The sequence below is a fragment of the Scyliorhinus canicula genome, chromosome 10 (assembly GCF_902713615.1).
Source record: "Scyliorhinus canicula chromosome 10, sScyCan1.1, whole genome shotgun sequence".
Taxonomy (NCBI): Eukaryota; Metazoa; Chordata; class Chondrichthyes; order Carcharhiniformes; family Scyliorhinidae; genus Scyliorhinus; species Scyliorhinus canicula.
Window position 1 is genome coordinate 67130393 of NC_052155.1, and position 20826 is coordinate 67151218.

Below are 20826 nucleotides of genomic sequence, written 5' to 3' on the forward strand. Positions count from 1 at the left end.
TCCACCTTGTTCCAGGAAGTCCATGGGGACAGAGCCCACTGCCCGGCCCCAGTTGTTGGGGAGTGGGGGTGAGCTGGTGTGTGTTGCCCCAAAGTCTGCATCAGTCAGGCATTTTTAGAGCACCACTTCAGTCTGTAGCCTGTATAATCCACAAAGTTCTGAGGGCACGGTGTCAGTCTGCTGCCTGTGCTCTGGTAAAGTTTAATGTGTGTTGAGTTAGTCAGCTGTTAGTGGAGTTAGGACCCGTGGGTGCAGGTCTAATGAGATGGGGATGGGGGGGTGTAATGAGACTGAAGGAGAAGGATCTAAGGGGCTGTGAGACCACGAAAGAGGAGGTAGCATGGAGGTTAGGGGGGGGGGGGGGGTGAGGAGCAATCAGTGCTAAGTAATGGAGTAGCTGTCCAGGAGCCTTAAGTGTAAAGACCTGAAGGCAATGGGATCTGGGGATGATACAACCTGAGTAAGGAGAGTGCCTATCAGCCTTGCTGATCCCTGATTCAGAAAGTAATTGTGCGCTCTAACATTCCGGAGTCTCATGCTCGTCAAATTAGTTGGCCTTCGTGACATAACTCTTCGCAATGTCAGCTGTCCACATTCGCAAAGTCAACAGAACAGATTTCTGACAGATGTTTCATTTTGAAAAAAATGTCTCGATTTCAAATCAAAGGCCTTCCAAAGAACTCTTGGAAGTCTGCAAGGGCATTTAATAGCGTTTTTGACAGGGTTTTTGATCTCCGACCCACATTTCTGATGGACAACAGAGCACACTGACCAGTGTGTCTTTGCCCAGAGCGAACTGCAAGATGTTGCTGCTGGTGGATAGGAAAATCAGACAGCGGACAATCGAAGGGGTCGTCTGCCCCTCTTCCGTGGCTTCGTTCGTGGCCTAGTGTCCCTGGAGAGGGAGCACGTGGTGTCCACTGGCACCATTATGGCATTCCGTGGCACCGCAGGATCTGGGTGCTTTATAGACTCTTTTAATCACATTTGGTTTGAGTTTTTTTAAGTTTCCTTTGCTCTTTTGTTTCGGGCAGTGACTCTTTAAGGAGTGGTCCTTTTTAATTAGTCCCTTAATTTATTTAATTTAGTTTAATTAGTTGAACTCAAAAGAGTTTAAAGTCAAGGAGAGGGGTAATAACTCATGGTTCATGGATAAATACTTGGGCGCATGGGATAGAGAGGGACTGTGTCCGCATAAGTACGAGGCTCCAGTACTTGCTATTGAGGATCCATTGGCCCTAAAGGTGGATAGAACCGTCTAGTTGACCCTGCCCATTGGGGATGGGTGACTACTGAAACCTCCTGTTAGAACTCCCAGTGATGTAAAGATTAAAGGAGGTGATAACCAGACGAGAGACCAGAGGCAATTCTGAAGGGGCAAGGGCATTGACCGGGGCCAGTCAAGCAATCCAGATGCAAGGGCACCCGAGATGTGTGAGTGGTAGCCTCCAGAAAAGGTGTAGGACTGACTGCTTCTCGGACCGGGAGGACAACGGGTGAGGGAAGATGCTGAAGTTAAGCAGCTGTAACAACAACCAGAATGTTTCTATCACTCTCACTCGCAGCTTACTGATCGAGGTCTGTCTTGAGCTAGTACACTGACAATTCTGCTGATTACAGCGCTTGAGGAGCACAGACACCAGCAGCAACAATCCCCTTTATGGAGCTGCTGGGCAACATGTGCCGCAAGAGACTCCTCCGCTTCACCAGGGAGACAGAACGGTACCCGTGTAAAATTCTGTCCAACCTGGCGCAAAGTAGAAGTGGAGCGCACCACCTCCCTGTATCCATGAAGGTCACGGCAACCTTCAACTTCTACCCAATGGGTTTGATACAGGGTTCCACGGGTGACTCGTGTGGCATTTCGCAGCCATCCATCCATAAATGCATTTGTGAAGTCACTCTATTCGAGGGCATTGGACTTCATCCATTTCGACCTGGACCAGGCCCAGTAGGATGAAAGGTCTGCAGGATTCCTCACCATAACTGGTCTGCCACATGTGCAGGGAGAGATCAACTGCATTCGTGCTGCTCTATGCGCGCCATTGCAGCAGGGATTTCTATTCATCAACAGGAAGGGATTCCACTCCCTTAATGTCCAGCTAGTATGTGACCACCAGATGAGGGTCATGCACGTGCGCGCAAATTTTCCAGGGAGCATGCATGATAGTTTCATCCTTGGCCCAACACAAATTCCTGGACTATTCGAGGTCAACCAAGGCTGCAGAGATGAATATCTGTTACAATGAGGCTCAGCGTACCACCCTATCTGTAATCGAGCGGTACATTGGGCTCCTTAAGATGCACTTTCGCTGCCTCAACAGGTCGGTGGGGCACCACAGTACAGTCCCCAGAGGTCTCCCACATCATGATGACCCGCAGTGCCCGACATAACCTGGCCCTGCAGCAGGATGGTCACCTTACTGCTGAAGACCTGGAGGAACGGCAGACCAGGAGGGAGTGAAGGATGAGGCCGGGGAGGAGCTGGAGGGCAGGCGGGACAAGGGTCTGCATGAGCAGAAGGACCTGGGCTGCCCTCATCCCTTCACTATAGGAGCACCATGTTGTCCAACAGCTCATGAAGTCCCCCCCCCCCTCCCCACCGGAAGATGCTATCCTCTTCGCGACCACTGAAGAAGGATCGCAGTAAACCTTAGTCATCAGGGTGATGGGCCTGGGGAGTCCTTGAGCCTGCCGATCAGAAAATGTAGAGGGTGAAGACGACTCAGTGAGGAAAGCTCTGTGATGCACCTCAGCTATTGCTGATGTCTGACTCTGGCTTGTCTGTTGCCAGCACACTGACTCCCCAGCTCATATGTGAGTGAGGAGGGACTCCTCCATTTGGCAGTACAGTAACATGAATGTCGCCGACAATCCCTCCTGGTATTCCAAAGTCTGCCTATGAATCCCCAGAAGCTCAGGGAGGAAACGTATCCAGAGGCATGACACCTAGCTGAGGTATAGCTGAGTCCTGGCATACTCCCCCTCCCCACCCACCCCAAAGTGCCTAAAGATTGTGATCTGGATCTCAATGTCAGCAATAGCACAGATTTCCTTGCCAAAAATGAAACTTTGGGTGCGATTCAGCAGACAAAAGTTTAAGCCCGCCTTTGGGCACATTTGGCAAGGTGGCTGCAGCGCCGAGAATTACCCCACTACACAACGTCATTTTGCCTTTTTTTTTGGCCTCCGGAGGTTTCTCCCCACCGAGGCCGTAGTTGGAGAGAATCACCCCGCTTTCGGCATGCCCGCCTCCTCTGCACCATACCTTCTGCACTCCCAACTGCCCTCACTTTTCTGCCGCCCCTCCCCCACTTTTGGAGTAAACATTCCTGCCGTGCTTATTTGGATAGAGCTCCTGGTAGCATCCTCATAATTGGGTGCAGGCAGGTGGGACTCACTGACATTTGGAAATCTGCATTTTGTTCACAATGGAATAAAATTTTCAACAGGCGACACGATTCTGTTTAAATTGCCCAGATCCTTGGGTGATTTACACTCAAGCTAATAATAATTAGCTTATACGGACATTTAGTTACAATTTTACCTTAGGCAGTATCCTTGGGCCGAGTAGAATTTACTAATTTTGTTCATGGAGAGAACTTCAAGGTGGGGGCAGGGGGGGCAAACATGAAGCAACGCACAGGGCCCCATTAACTCTAAATCAGCCACTGTTACTTTTGGAAGCCACAGTACCGTCCAAAATTATTTAAATGATCCATTCCCACAAGATTAGCTGTGGTCAGCGGATACATTACTGGAAAGCTAAAGTACCATCACACTAAAGAGGTGTCTCAATTCCACGCAAGCGGAAAACCTGGGCCAAAATATTCTACTTCTCTAAAGGGAAGCTTGATTCAATGCCAAAGATTTGCTGCTGCAGCAACAGAATTGCAGCTTTTCTGGTGTACAATTTAATGCAAGTTATGAAGCTTCATAATTAATACCAGTGTTTTGAATTTCTAATTTACATAATTTGGCACAATCATTTTATTATGCCAGTTTGTCAAGAAGCTATTCAAAGTGGACTATGTGTGGCCAATCACATCGTTATTATTCTTTTCGATGGAATTGAGCAATTTATTTCTAAAAAAAAGTATGTCAACAAATGACATGTTCAAAAATGAGTTTACCAGCTATATTCAACTCATGACTCATACTTTAGTACATGTACATGTGACACACCACAATCACGTTATCCAAAGAAGGTTGATTTTTTTTCTTTTTAAATAACCGGAACCAGTGAAATAAAAAACTTCCCATCACATAAACAGGCCTTTGCAAATGAACAACCCGGGTGCGAAATACTTGCAACTTTGCCGGGGCATCTACTTGTTGGAAATTACAAAGACAATTCTATCATCTACTTCTTTCCCAAGAAGTCTCAGTTGCACAACGTGTAATGTCCTTAATTAATCCATTTTCAGTTATACCAGTTACATTTTAAAAGATTTGCATGAAAGTGATTTACAAGTCAGATTTTACAAGATTTCATACATTTGCCTAATCGAGTACTTTGTTATTTCAAGCCTGTAAAGTAAGACTTGTGACTATTATTAGTTGGACAGTAGTGTGCGTACTTACATTTTGAAACTTCCTAAAAGGCACAAACTGGACAATATCCCGGATAGCTACTTCTCCTGTTGGTGATCTGAGAACACCATCGTCACCATCCAGAAATTCCATGGTGCTGAAATCTGCTCCACCAACACCAATAATGATGATGGACATTGGCAACTTGGAAGCATTGACAATGGCCTGTCTTGTTTCATCCAAATCTGTTATCACTCCATCTGTGATGATCAACAGGATATAATATTGCTGCCAAAATAAAAATCCTACCATTAATAATTCAACAAAATCATAAACAGCAACTGGATTAGCATATACACAAAACATAGCTTCTTAATGGATAGTTTAATTACAAAGATCGTGAAACAGATGGATTGAGACTGTTGTAATCATCACATATATGTTGAGATTGATTTTACTGTCTGTACTGGACTGTGCATTCGACCACACATCTCACTAGCAAAACAAGCTCACGGTGTCCAAATGTTAAAGCAAAGGTAAAGCAGTTTTACATATCGGGCGAGATCTTCCGGCTGCTCATGGCGGCGGGATCTTCCGGTCCTGCCGACGGCATACCGCCACGGGTTTTCCAGAGACATAAGGTGGATTCAGTGGGATATCCTATTGACAGTGGCAGGACCAGCAGATCCCACCCCGGCCAACAGCAGGCCGTCACCTGACACCTAGAAGCACGCTGTAGGGAAGCCAGAGAATCTTTCCCACATTCTTTTGTCTGCTAAAATTCAAACATGAATATATAAACCATATACTGGATTAAAATAATCACTTTCAGAAACTGTCAATTACTTGAGCGTGTTTTTTGAGATTTGTAAAAGAAAACATACAATCCTTTAAGACACACTTAAGAAAAGTGATAGGTGGAGAAACCAAGGATAAAATTCAAACAGGGCAGGAGAGAAAAATATTGGGAGCAAGACAAGCATTGTGAAAAACACAAATTTAAAGGCTCTGTGCCTTCATGCACAGAGCATTTGCAATCAAGTGGATGAACTAATCGAGTGGGTATGATATAATTGGGATTACGGAGACATGGCTGCAGGGTGAACAGGGATGGGAACTAAATGTGCCAGGGTTCTTGGTATTTAGGAAGGACAGGCATAAAAGAAAATGCTGTGGCATAGCACTGCTGGTTAAAGAGGAAATTCACACAATAGTGAGAAAGGATATTAGCTCGAACAATGTGGAATTTGTATGGGTAGAGTTGAGAAATACCAAGGGACAAAAAACATTAGTGGGTGTCATATATAGACCACCAAACTGCACTGATGAGGTTGGGAAAGACATTAAACAAGAAATTAGTGATGCATGTAATAAGGGAATATCGGTGATCATGGGGGATTTTAATCTTCACATAGATTGGGCAAATCAAATTAGCCACAATGCCGTAGAGGAGGAATTCCTGGAGTGTATACGGGATGGTTTTCTTGACCAATGTGTAGAGGAACCAACTGGAGAGCAGGCCATCTTAGACTAGGTACTGTGTAATGAGAAGAGAATTATTGCCAATCTGGCTATACGAGACCCTTTGGGGATGAGCGACCATAACATGATAGAATTTTTTTATCAAGGTGGAGAATTAAGTAGTTGATTCGGAGACTTGGGTGCTGAATCTTAATAAAGGGAACTATGAGGATATGAGGTGTGAGTTGGCCTTGATAGATTGGGGAGAGTTACTTCAAGGGATAACAGTGGATAGACAATGGCAAACATTCAAGGAACGCATGGAGGAACGACAGCAACTGTTCATTCCTGTCTGGCACAAAAGCAAAGGGGGCAAGAGGGCCAATCCATGGCTTACAAAGGAAATTAGAAATAGTATACGATAAAAGGAAGAAGCATACAGATTGGCCAAGAAAAATAATAGGTGTGAGGATTGGGAGCAGGGATGAACAGGAATTGGGAGCACGAATTCAGCAAAGAAGGACAAAGGGATTGATTAAGAGGAAAGTATAGTACGAAAGTAAGCTTGCAGGGAACATAAAGACTGACACTAAGAGTTTCTACAGATATGTGAAGAGAAAGAGATTGGTAAAGAGAAATGTAGGCCCCCTACAGATAGAAACAGGGGAATGCACAATAAGGGACAAAGAAATAGCTGAGCAATTAAATACATACTTTGGTTCTGTCTTCACAAATGAGGACACAAATCAGATCCCAGAAATGTTGGAGAATGAAAGGTTTAATGAGAGGAAAGAACTCAGGGAGATCAACTTTAGTAGAGAAATGGTGCTGGGAAAACTGATGGGATTTAAGGCGGATAAATCCCAGGGCCTGAGAATCTGCATCCCAGAGTGCTTAAGGAGGTGGCTCTGGAAATAGTGGATGCACTGGTGGTCATCTTATGGGATTCTATATACTCTGGAACTGTCCCTGCAGATTGGAGGGTAGCTCACGTTACTCCGATATTCAAAAAGGGAGGTAGAGAGAAAGCAGGGAATTATAGACCAGTAAGTCTAACATTGGTAGTGGGGAAAATGCTTGAATCCATTATCAAGGACTTTATAGCAGACCATTTAGAAAGCAGTGGCAGGATCAGTCAGAGTCAGCATGGATTTATGAAGGGAAAACCATGCTTGAAAAATCTGTTGGAATTCTTTGAAGAGGTAACCAGAACAGTCGACAAAGGGGAGCCAGTCGATGTTGTATATTTGGACTTTCAGAAGGCGTTTTGACAAAGTCCCACATAAGAGATTATTGTGCAAACTAAAGCACCAAAATACTGATCCAGAATGCTTTAATTGGGGAAATGTATTGAGGTGGATAGAAAACTGGTTTGCAGAGAGGAAACAAAGAGTAGGGATTAATAGGTTCTTTTCAAATTGGCAGGCAGTAACCAGTGAGATACCACAAGGATCGGTGCTGAGACCCCAGTTATTCACAATATATATTAATGATTTGTATGAGGGAACAAAATGTAACGTCTCAAATTTTGCTGATGGTACCAAATTAGATGGGAGGGTGAATTGTGACGAGGTTGCAGAGATCCTACAGCAAGATCTGGTCAGGTTGGGCGAGTGGGCAAACAAATGGCAGATGCAGTATAATTTGGATAAGTTTGTGGTTATTCATTTTGGAAGCAAAAACAGGAAAGCAGATTACCACCTGAATGGTTTTAAATTGGGAAAGGAGTGTGTGCAGTGGGACCTGGGTGTCCTTGTGCACCATTCGCTGAAGGTAAGCATGCAGGTGCAGCAGGTGGTAAAGAAGGCTAATGGTATGTTGGCCTTCATTGCAAGAGGTTTAGAGTATAGAAGCAGGGATGTGTTGCTGCAATTGTACAGCCTTGGTGAGGCCACACTTGGGAGTATTGTGTGCAGTTTTGGTCTCCTTCTCTGAGGAAGGATGTTCTTCTACTCGAGGAAGTGCAGCGAAGGTTTAACCGCCTGATTCCAGGGATGGCGAGACTGTCCTAATGAGGAGAGATTGACTAGGTTGGGATTATTCTCGCTGGAGTTCAGAACAACGAGGAGGGGATCTCATAGAGACTTATAGAATTCTAACAGGACTAGACAGGGTAGATGCAGGGAAGATGTTACCAATGATAGATGTGTCCAGAACCAGGGGTCACAGCCTGAGGATTCAGGATAAACTATTTCGGACAGAGGTAAGGAGACACTTCTTCACACAAAGAGTGGTGAGCCTGTGGAATTCATTGCCACAGGAAGTAGTTGATGCTAAAACTTTGAATATATTCAAGAGGCGGCTGGATATAGCACTTGGGGAGAATGGGATCAAAGGCTATGGGGAGAAAGCAGGATTAGGCTATTGAGCTGGATGATCGGCCATGATCGTGATGAATGGCGGAGCAGCCTCCTCCTGCTCCTATCTTCTATGTATCTATGTATGAGGTCAGTAATTATTCAGGCCTCACAAATAAATACACTTCCTAATGTGGAACATAGTCACGCAAACCAAGAAATTCAATCATGGTCCGTGCTGGTCTGTCCTGGAAAAGATTAGATCACAAGAAATGTGGGGAAGAAGCAGGCTCATTCTCCCAATGCAAACATCTGCTGGAAAATGTGCAGCCAGACACAAATCACTCTCGGACATTTTTTAAGCCCCTTTAACCACCCACACTAAATAACTTAAAGGCATTCAATATCCTGGTTCACAATGAATCAGAAAGCATGCAGTATGGAGGCTGTTCCCTGTTCATGAAACTCCAAAATAGGAAGAAGGCATGTCTTTAGCTAAAGAAGAGAAAAATATTGATCCAGGATGCTTTATCCTCCTGAAACATTAATACTATGATTATGGAATATTGAATACTGCTAATAATAATAATATTTCGCTTCTTGTCACAAGTAGGCTTCAATGAAGTTACTGTGAAAAGCCCCGAGTCACCACATTCCGGTACCTGTTCGGGGAGGCTGGTACGGGCCAAATACTCTGTCTTAATCCTAAACGTTTAACCCTTTGAAAGGTTAAAAACACTTTCTTCCCATTCCAGTTTTGTGCACACCAATTCCTTACCAAAACACTAGGTTACATTCTAGTTTTCCAGCACCCTTCAAAGCTGCTTTATTACCAGTGGATTTAACTGGAGATGTAAAATAACTTACTGAAGCTTTTGGCTGCTGTGCTGCTACAGCTGCAAATCTTCCCACATGGTTTATTATTGGAGAGAAGTTTGTGGGTCCATATAACTTGACTTGAGGAAGACAGTTGTGGTAGGCATCAGCTATTCCCTGCACCCCTAAAGAACCCAATCAGTAACAAAACATTAATGAATTATTCCATTAAAGCTCCACTTGGTGCTGCTCTAACATCAGTCTCAAGTTCCACAAGACACAGAATAGTGTGCTGACTGTTTTACCACCAGGGAACTATGATGAGATGGTTGTTATTAAAGCAGTCACAAAACCGACTAAACACATTGCATGCTCAGAATTTCCTTGAACCCGATGCTCATAGTTATAATGGTAAGTTATTGGGAATCACAATGGAGTATAACAATTTACAATTTGTAGTGACCCTTTTGGTAATAACAGATCTCAAGATCCTAATTATGCAAAAGAAAAATGGCCTAAGTTTCAAGTGGTTACTACTCAGCTTCATGAGTTACAATATAGCACTGATGTGAATACCAGTTGTAACAGTGCTATTTTCCATAAGAGTTACTGCTTCACAAGAACACATGCATGTGCCATGGGTTTTCATTCTGGGGCGGTAATTGTTTTTAAAACTTTCTTTTCCGCTCTCTTTGCTTCTCTAGAAACAAAAAGAAATGCGGCTGCAGAGATCTTCCTTGCTTCTCTTCTTTTCAGAATATGTTTTGATAAATCATTACGACCTAGAAAGGCCAACAACGCCTATACTTCCTCAGGAAACTAAGGAAATTTGACATGGCCACATTTACTCTTATCAATTTTTGCAGATGCACCATAGAAAGCATCCTAGTTGGTTGCATCACAGTTTGGTATGGCAGCTGCTTTGCCCAAGACCGTAAGAAATTAGAGAGTTGTGAACACAGCCCAGTCCATCACGCGAACCTGCCTTCCATCCACTGACTCTGTCTACACCTCCCATTGCCTTGGGAAAGCGGGCAGCATAATCAAAGATAACAGACATGTTATTCTCTCTTCCAATCTCTTCCATCGGGTAGAAGACACAAAAGTCTGAGAACACACAAACTGGTTCAAAAACAGCTTCTTCCCCGCTGTTACCAGACTCCTGAATGACCCTCTTATGGACTGAATGGATCTCTCCACACATCTTCTCTACTGACTAATACTGCACTCCGTATGCTTCACCCGATGTCTGTGTCTACGTATTTAAATTGGGTATTTATCATCTGCACAGTATGCAGAACAGACTGTACCGTGGTACATTTGATGATAAATCAAATCAAATTAGCTGACTGAGAGAATCTTAATCCCCCTTTGAAATGGAGAGTGCTCTCCAACATGGTGAGAAAATAGGGCTGTGCAGCCTGTGAGCTTCACATTGGCTTTCTCGCCTCAGCCAACACTCTGCATTTTTGGGAAGATTCCGGCCCTGGTATGTGTGTACACATAGAAAGTCTAATGAGAGTGGGGAACATAAAGTAGTTAATATGAGGAGCGAAAAACTGAAAGAGAAATCAATGAGATTGAAAGTGAATTAATGATCACGATCTGATGGTCGCACATACTGAGGGCTTTTAAAGAGATGGCTGCAGAGTTAGTGGATGGGTTGGTTTTGAGCTTCCAGAATTTGTTAGATTCTAGAACATGTCCATGGGTTGAAAGGTATCAAAGGATAAAGCGCTCATCACAACTTGGGAACAAAGTTCTGGAACATGTTCAGAAGAGGATACCCTGCAGTCCTAGCAGTATGAAGAGTGCATTGTGGGAGCCTCTGGGTTTGCAACAGGCCGAAGAAGTTGCATGGACCCTGGAGCAAAGTAACTCCAAGGGCTTGGGCAAGAAGGGTTTGGGCAGTTTAGGGATGGGGGCAGGGGAGTAGTGGGTTCTGGAGAGCAGGTGTGTAGAAATTGGGGGGAGGGGGAGGCCGATAAGTATATTATAGGCTGAGATAGACAGATTTTCAGTAAAGGAATCATAGATTATGGGGATATGGCAGGAAAGTGGAGATTATCACATCAAATCAATCATGAACTCATTGAATGGTGGGGGCAGACTTGATTAGCTGAATGGCCTACTTTTTCTCCTAAGTTTTAAGATCTCCATCTTAGCAGAACTTCTCCCAACGGGCAAAGGGCACGTTACTGGAAAGAATGCTAGAAGTCATCCAGTAGTTGAAGGAAGGTTGATTGTGCTACACAACTTAAATGATTGCGTGAGCTCTTACTTACAGAACTGCACTTGTAAAGGTTACACTTCTCTATGCTCTGCAACTAGGCCTGACCACACTAGCAGCCCTGAGCTCACTTCCGTCCCTGTTCTCCTCACCGTCTCTTCAGCCAAAGTGAGGGGGAGGGCCTTCGGCGTCACTCTTATACGCCCAGTGCTGACCCCTGGTGGTATTACCATTTCCCATCAGCACCTTCTGTACACACTCAAGTGAGGATCACTACAGAAACCCACCCCTTCCTTTGCGCCCTTTGAACAAGTTCTTTAAGAAAATGGCCTGCTCATTTCAATGCAACTGCCCATACCAACCATGTTAGGGCATGGGAAACATATTAGCAGGGTCAATAGGTTTGTCAACAAGGTCAATTGAGCCCTGATTACTTACTTAAATATGGTGAGGGGGCTGCCAATTTCGACACCCATCGAACCCCTGTATTCCTGGCACACTGCCCTGACAGTGACACCATCAGCTATCCCACCCTGCAGGACTACCGGCTGTCACGAAGCCCTGCCTGCTCACTGTGGCCCTGCCTCCAAAGAAGTAGGCAAAACTGGTATGTTGCACAATGGACCCACAGCTTACCTCACTAAGGTCCCAACAGGTGCCCCCCCCCCCCCCCCCCCAGCCGAGCCGAGACCCACCCAAGGGCCCTGCCCGCATGCATGCCTCTAAGCATGCTACCGATCAGTGGCGCACTGCCGGTCAGTGGCGCACTGCCGCCCCCCCCCCCCCCCCCCCCCTCCAACCTGGTACTATCCTGCTGGAGAGGTGGACCCCCACAGTCTGGAATCTCCCAAACCTCTGTGCACAGGTGCATCCTAGAAAATGCTGAAATCTATCATCAAGGAAGAAATAGCGAGGCATCTGGGTAAAAATAGTCCCATTGGGCAGACGCAGCATGGGTTCATAAAGGGCAGGTCGTGCCTAACTAATTGAATGGAATTTTTTGAGGACATTACCAGTGTAGTAGATAACGGGGAGCCAATGGATGTGGTATATCTGGATTTCCAGAAAGCCTTTGACAAGGTGCCACACAAAATGTTGCTGCATAAGATAAAGATACATGGCATTAAGGGTACAGTAGTAGCATGGATAGAGGATTGGTTAATTAATAGAAAGCAAAGAGTGGGGATTAATGGGTGTTTCTCTTGGTTGGCAATCAGTAGTTAGTGATGTCCCTCAGGGATCAGTGTTGGTCCCACAATTGTTCACAATTTACATAGATGATTTGGAGTTGGGGACCAAGTGCAAAGTGTCCAGGTTTGCAGACGACACGAAGATGAGTGGTAAAGCAAAAAGTGCAGAGGATACTGGAAGTCTGCAGAGGGATTTCGATAGGTTAAGTGAATGGGCTAGGCTCTAGCAAATAGAATACAACGTTGACAATTGTGAGGTTATCCATTTTGGTAGGAATAAAGCAAATGGGATTATTATTTAAATGATAAAATATTAAAACATGCCGCTGTGCAGAGAGACCTGGGTGTGCTAGTGCATGAGTCGCAAAAAGTTGATTTATAGGTGCAACAGGTGACTAAGAAGGCAAATGGAATTTTGTCCTTCATTGCTAGAGGGATGAAGTTTAAGACTAGGGAGGTTACGCTGCAATTATATAAGGTGTTAGTGAGGCCACACCTGGAGTATTGTGTTCAGTTTTGGTCTCATTACTTGAGAAAGGACGTACTGGCACTGGAGGGTGTGCAGAGGAGATTCACTAGGTTAATCCCAGAGCTGAAGGGTTTGGATTACGAGGAGAGATTGAGTAGACTGGGACTGTGCTCATTGGAATTTAGAAGGATGAGGGGGGGGGGGGATCATCTTATAGAAACATATAAAGTTATGAAGGGAATAGATAGGATAGATGCGGGCAGGTTGTTTTCACTGGCGGGTGACAGCAGAACTAGGGGGCATAGCCTCAAAATAAGGGGAAGTAGATTTAGGATTGAGTTTAGGAGGAACTTCTTCACCCAAAGGGTTGTGAATCTATGGAATTCCTTGCCCAGTGAAGCAGTTGAGGCTCCTTCATTAAATGTTTTTAAGATAAAGATAGATAGTTTTTTGAAGAATAAAGGGATTAAGGGTTATGGTGTTCGGGCCGGAAAGTGGAGTTGAGTCCACAAAAGATCAGCCATGATCTCATTGAATGGTGGAGCAGGCTCGAGGGGCCAGATGGCCTACTCCTGCTCCTAGTTCTTATGTTCTAATGGAGGCCTTTTATGTCTGGGTGGCATAATCCATCAATCGGAATACGGACCAAGCCCACCAAGTTGCCCAAGTAGCTGGATTTGCACCACTGCTTGGATGCCCCATGCATAGACGGTGAGCAACAGGACACATGCCCCTCTACGAGCACCACCAGAGGGGGTGCCCTGCACAAACTAGAAGGGATTCCATTCGCTGAAAGTGCAGTTGGTGTCTGAATGGTGAACATTGTGCAGTCATCTGTGAACATTCCCACTTCTGACTTTATGATGGAAGGGAGGTCATTGCTGAAGCAGTTGGAAGATGGTTGGGCCTAGGATACTATCCTGAGGAACTCCTGCAGTGATATACTGGAGTTGGATGGTAAATAGTGAGGAAGATAGCCTTCGAATACAGGATATAGAGGGGCTGGGCAGATGGGCTGATCAGTGAATAATGGAATTCAATTTGGATGCACTTCAGCAGGACAAACAAGACAAGGGAATACACGATGAACGGCAGGATGCTGGGAAGCACCGAGGATCAGAGGGATCTTGGTGTGCATGCACACCGGTCTCTGAAGGTATCAGGACAGTAGATGGATACAGTAGTTAAGAAGGCATATGGTATTAGCCTTTATTAGCTGAGGCAGAGAGTTTAAGAAGAGGGAGGTCATGCTGAAATTGTAGGAAACGTTGGTTAGGCCACAGCTACAGCACTGTGTGCAGGTCTGGAATCCACATTATAGGAGGGTGTGCTGGCACTGGAAAGGTCGTAGAGGAAATTTATCAGAATATTGCCTGGACTGGATTGGAGAGTTTTACTTATTAAGAGATGAGATAAATTGGGGTTGTTTTCCTTGGAGCAGAGGAGACTGAAGGGGGGGGGACATGATCGAGATGTATAAAATGAGGGGCATACATAGAGCAGACAGGGAGAAACTTTTCCCCTGTGTGGAGGGATCAATTACTAGGGGGAGTATAAATTTAAGGTCAGGGCAGAAAATATAGAAGAGATATAAGGAAAAGCTTTTTCACTCAGAGGATGGTCTGAGTCTGGAACTCACTTCCTGAAAGAGTGGAGGCAGAGACCCGGATAACATTTAAGAAGTATTTAAATGTGCAATTGCGATGCCAAGGCATATAAGGCTACGAACCAAGTGCTGGAAAATGGGATTTGAATTGTTAGGTGGTTGTTTTTAAATGACTCAAATGTGTTGGGTCTTTTCTATGCTGTAGACCTCTATGGTTCAATGAGAGGATGCGGGGACCCAGATAAGTCTCAGGGGATGCTCTTAGGCCTCAAAGGTAACACATCTTCGTTTGGCATTGTAGCCCTGTCCTCTTATGGAGTGAGCTGGCACTCACTAATGTGGCCACAACCTCCCAGTCGGGGTTTGTGACCTTGCTTAATAGTCATCGAGCCAATCACAGCTACAGGATATCATGCCTCTGCTCAACATCATCAAAATGTTTGGTGAGGGCTCTGTCCATGAAAGGTGGTGCTATCTTTCTGGCAGCCATTCCACCAACTGAAGCTGGGGAGGCATTTAAAAGGAGCACCCCATTGATTACAGAGGCCAGTTTAGCTCAGTGGGCTAGACAGCTGGTTTGTGAGGCAGAACAATGCCAGAGGCGTGGTTTAATTCCTGTACTGGCTGAGGTTATTCATGAAGGTCCACTTTCTCAACCTTGCCCCTCGCCCAAGGTGTGGCAAACCTCAGCTTAAACCACCACCAGTCAGCTCTCCGCCTCAAAAGGGTAAAGCAGCCTATGGTCACCTGGGACTATGGCGACTTTACCTTACAGAGATTATGTTTTCCTGGGGTGATTGAATCAGAAATCAGCTGCCACGAGTGTGCGTGAATCATGTGGAAGAAAATAGTTAAAGAGCTGGATATACGGCAAGTTATCTCGCCACCCACCCCCGGTGGGATTCTACCGGTTTTCTTGCTGGGACTGGCACTTTGAAAAAATATGGGAAAATTGCACCCCAAGAGGGGCGACACAGTGATTAGCACTGCTGCTTCACAGTACCAGGTTCAATTCTGACTTTGGGTGACTGTCTGCATGGGGTTTGCACATTGTTCCTGTAACTACTTACTCCAAAGATGTGCAGGATACGTGGATTGACCATGCTAAATTGCGCCTTAGTATCGAAAATTGTGCAGGTTAGGTGGGGTTATGGGGATGAGACTGAGGCGTGGGTCTAGGTAAGGTGCTTTTCCAGATGGTCGGTGCAGACTCGATAGGCCCAATGTGCTCCTTTTGCACTGTAGGAATTCTATGATTCTAAGAGTCTGAATGGGCCTGACAGGGTAGAGACTAAGAGGTGGTTTCTCCCTCATGGGTAAATCTAGAATTATCTAGCACAGTTTTAAAATATATGGGCTCTTCCATTTTAGACAGAGATGAGGATTTTCTTCTCTGAGGATTGTTAATCTTTAGAATTCTCTTCCCCAGAAATCAATGGAACCTGGGTGATTGAAAACAGCCAAGGCTGAGTTAGACAGATTTTTGATCTACATAGTAAAAAGGTTATGGGGCGTGGTTGGTGGAAAGTGGAGTCAAGGTCATTATCAGTTCAGCCATGATTGTTTTGAATGGCCGAGCTGGCTCAAGAGGCCAAACTCCTGCTACTATTTCTTATGATCTCAAACTTCAAAATATTCATGACTAGTTAGGAGCAGAGCTTTTAAAAAGGTGTCCTTTCAAGATACGAATCAATTATTTTGATGTCACATGGCAAAACATTAACACCGCATGAACAGCTCCACATCTTAGTTGGAATCGCATCATTGCTTTAACAACATGTTAACCTTCATTCTCCCCTTGTAAATATATGTTACGTACCTCCACAAAATGGGTTTTCAGGGTTGAAGTTAAGTGGAAATTCGTGTGATACCTACAGGAAAAATGCCACCTCATAGAATGACTTGTATACACAAATAGAGTATTTGAATACATCTTTTATACAAATGGCCTATTTTTACCTGCCACTGAGGGGGTATTTGTGCACCAAATCCAAATGCTGGGAATAATTTGTCTCTGTAAATATACAACCACAATTAGACATCTGTCTGCAAATTACTGGAGAAAGAGAATACACGATTGAGTGTACATTATTCCAGCATTAACACGTAAAAAGTAACACTACAAATTAGAAGCTAGATAACCAAACTGTGGTACACAAATTACTGCATATTAGTTACAGAAAGGGATTCCGGCCTATAGGGTTGTTCAACAAACTGGCCTCTCAACAAAGAAATTATTCCAAATAAGCCTGTTGGACTATAACCTGGTATAAGACTTCTTACTGTGCCCACCCCAGTCCAATGCTGGCATCTCCACATCAAGAATTACAAAGACAGAACCTGACTTTTAATGACAGTCAAAACAAAATGTTGCTAGGTCTCAGTACTGCTACAAAAGCAGAGTCAAATGTAAAAATCTGGAGTCTCACAGTACTCTATTTTAATGGCATATTTCCATAAAAAGCTTTCAAATACCTTTTACTGACATTAGACAGGCACAGGGAACATCATCATACATACAGTCAGAATGTGTATTGTATAGCTTTTACCCTCATCAGAAGGTAGAATTTTCTACTACAGCTTTGAAGAGAAGCTTGAAATGAAACACTGTAAATTGACAAAGGATAAAGAAATTCCTTACGCATCATAGTCTTGAATGATCATTCCAATAGACCAGATTGCCATTAGATATTCATTATATCCATTAGGATTTATAAAATGTAAAGAGTTGGGTACCCGTGGATCGCCATTCGAAGCTGTAAAATCAATACCAACCTACAATTTGGAAACATTAGAACAATTAAGGGAAGTAGGAAATGAACTGAAGCATGTAGGCTCTTGGATTAACGTTCATCTTCTAAAAATAAAAATTATTGTTAAGTAGCAGAGGAACACTTATGGTCAGACTTGGGGCTTTACTCACCAAACAGTCTACAATGGAGAGACTAAACGCAACCTGGGTGACCATTTTGCAGAACATCTCTGGTCCGTCCGCAAGCAGGACCCAGACCTTCCTGTCGCTTTTTACTCACTATCCTTTTCTTTAACAAATTTAGAGTACACAATTTTTTTTTTTATAATTAAGGGGCAATTTAGCGTGGCCAATCCGTCTACCCTGCACATCCTTTTGGTTGTGAGGGTGAGACCCATGCAGACACGGGGAGAATGTGCAAACTCCACACGGACAGTGACCCAGGATCTGGATCGAATCTAGGTTCTCAGCGCCGTGAGGCCACAGTGCTAACCATTGTGCCGCCCTATAACTCACTGTCCTGCTCTTACGTCCACATGTCTGTCCTCGGCCTGCTGCAATGTTCCAGTGAAGCCCAGCACAAACTGGACCAGCAGCACCTGATCTTCCAATTAGGCCTTCCGGACGGAACATTGAGTTCAACAACTTCAGACTGTGAACTCTCTTCTCCACCTTCACCCCATTTTTATTTCCATCCATTTATATTCATTTCTTCCATTGATCTTTTTTTTCCTCACCATTGTTTCCCCTCCCCCGATCTCACTTGAGCCATCTGTTCCTAGTTGCCCTTTGACACACTGCTTACCTTTGTTCTGACATTCACACATTCTAATCTCTTTATGTGCCACTATCAGCACCCTTCTGAGCCTTATTCACCCCCATTTTACATTCCCTTTGTCTTTCTGTCCATGACATCTTTGTCCATCTTCACCTATCGCTGGCCTCCTATCCAGGCCCACCGCTCCACGACCTGCCACAACAGTATAAATCTGACCCTATTTCCAGTTCTCTTCAGCTTTGACAAAGAGTCATCCAGCCTCGAAACGTTAGCTCCCTTCTCTCTCCACAGGTGCTGTCAGACCTGCTGCAATTGTCCAGCATTTTTTGTTTTTGAGTCTAAAATGCAACAGTCAAGAAAACCCAACAACGTCTCTACTTCCTATGGAAGCTAAAGAAATCTGACACGTCTGCATCGACTCTCACAAATTTCTACAGTTGTGCCACAGAGAACATCCTACCTGCTGCATCACAGCTGATATGGCAATTGCTCGGCCCAAGATCGCAAGAAACGGCAGAGGGTGGTGAACTCAGCCCAACACGTCACACAAGCCTGCCACCCTCCCATTGATTCTGTCCACACCTCCCACTGCCTCAGAAAGGCAGACAGCATTATCAGAGACCCCTCCCACCCAAGCTTTGCTCTCTTCCAGACCTTTCTATCAGGAAGATACAGCTTCTTCACCAGCTACTAGACTCAACGACTCTCCCTCGGACTGATCTGTTCCCTGCAAGAACACTATTCATGATGCCATATGCTGCGCTTGCTCATGTATTTGCTTTGTTTGGCCCTTGTTCCACACTGTAACCAATCACTATTGCCAATGTACTATTTGTCAATGTACTTTGTTGATTATTCTTTTTGTCTACTATGTACGTACTGTGTACGTTCTCTTGGCCGCAGAAAAATAAGTTTCACTGTACTTCAGTACATGTGACAATAAACAAATCAATAAAACATTGATTAATGTTAAAAACAGGGATTTTAATTTACCAATTGTTTTACCAGGATACTTGGAGGAACTTTCCTGTAAATTGAGTATCACGCAGTATTTGTATGGTGTGATTTACTTTTTCTAACTATAGCTATCTTACAAACAGATTAATGTTTCTGACATGGTATCAAACAGAAAAGGAATTCACGGTGGGATAAAAAAATGAGGACCAGAAGACAGAGGGCGGGATTCTCCGTCCCGCTGCACCCGTTTTGTGGTGTAGCGCTCTCCCGCCGCCAGCCGACCAATGGGGTTTCCCATTGTGGGCAGCCAACGCCGTAGGGAAATCCGCTGGCGTGAGTGCACTGCCGACGATACGGAGGATTCCACCAGCGGAGAATCCAGCCCAGGAGATACACAACTGGAAGACCAAAAACCCAAATGTCATTTTCAAAAATTGTTAATGTTACTCCAATATCAGCTCCAGATCCTTCAACTATAATATTTCATAACCGCTTTGACAATCAGAATAGACCGAGCAGTGACCAAACATACATTTGTTCATCATTTACTCACAGTGAAGTTCAGCTGACAACCACCCATAATGTAATCCAGGAAAGTGTACTCTTTCACGATCTGCAAATTAAACAGATTTAGTTCTTTAAAAATCTAATGTTGTTTTATCTCAAGTTTTCCAGAAGTAATTTTTGGACACTTTCTGAATGACACGGAAGACAGGGTGTTTACAGAGGATTCTAAGCCCCACTTCTTCCACTTATTTTCTACTGTGCAAAAATTGATGATTGAATTTGCTATTTGTTCATAATTAAGAACATCTCCCACCCGGCTTACTCACTGTTCCAACTTCTTCCATCGGGCAGGAGATACGTAAGTCGGAGAACACGAATGAACAGATTCAAAAACAGCTTCTTTCCCGCTGTTACCAGACTCCTAAACGACCCTTATATGGACTGACCTGATTAATACTGCCCTCCTGTATTTACTCCACCCGATTCTGGGGTCTAGATATTTACATTGTGTACCTTGTGTTGCCCCATTATGTATTTTCTTTTCATGTACTAAATGATCTGTTTGAGCTGCACGCAGAAAAATACCTCGGTACACGTGACAATAAACAAATCCAATATTTGAAAATAAACTACCTTCATGACAGTTGACGTGTTTATTCACAATTTGAGGGAGATAAAGACATTTATTTATGCGGTCGTGATACTTATTTATCCAAGGAAAAGCAGTATTTTCCAACACAAAATAAACATTACAATGTTCCAGAGATTCATAAGAAATTTACAAACCAGTTCGGTCAAATCCAGGACCTTTCCTCACTGCTGCTGGACTTTGCCCATTTCCCTAATGCTCTACTGAGCAATCACCAGGAATGTTACGTTCATTTTGGGGAACTTTGGAATTAGAAGCAGGACAAACACTAATCCCAGCAGCAGTATTAAAGTAATTCAAACATAAAAGGGTGTGATTTTGTACCCGCTTTCGCTGTCAGCGAGAACGGTGATGTGGGCACAAAATATCGCGAGAGTTGTGAAACGAGATTTTAATATATTTCCCTAAACTTAAATAAAGTGCTTCCTACTCGTATGCTCCCCCTTCTCAGTAAATATTCACACGTCACCAACATGACATGACAACAGCTATTTAAAAACACAAAACAGTTGAGGGGATCCTGCTAGGAGTGGACGGTTAAGTAGTGCTCCTGGGGGAAAGGGACATGCCTGGGCACTGCT

General features: G+C 44.2%; 1 protein-coding gene across 4 annotated transcripts in view; it reads right to left on the minus strand.

Annotated features, from left to right (window-relative positions):
* cpne3 (copine III) overlaps window positions 1-20826 on the minus strand; it is an 86332-nt gene that overhangs the window by 2466 nt on the left and 63040 nt on the right. For all 4 annotated transcript variants that reach the window (XM_038809112.1, XM_038809111.1, XM_038809114.1 and 1 more), the window contains 6 exons: window positions 19643-19702; window positions 17244-17377; window positions 16562-16616; window positions 16422-16473; window positions 9159-9292; window positions 4585-4821 (listed from right to left, as the gene is read on the minus strand). In XM_038809112.1, coding sequence (XP_038665040.1) covers window positions 4585-4821; window positions 9159-9292; window positions 16422-16473; window positions 16562-16616; window positions 17244-17377; window positions 19643-19702 — 672 coding nt within the window. The remainder of the gene's footprint in view (window positions 1-4584; window positions 4822-9158; window positions 9293-16421; window positions 16474-16561; window positions 16617-17243; window positions 17378-19642; window positions 19703-20826) is intronic.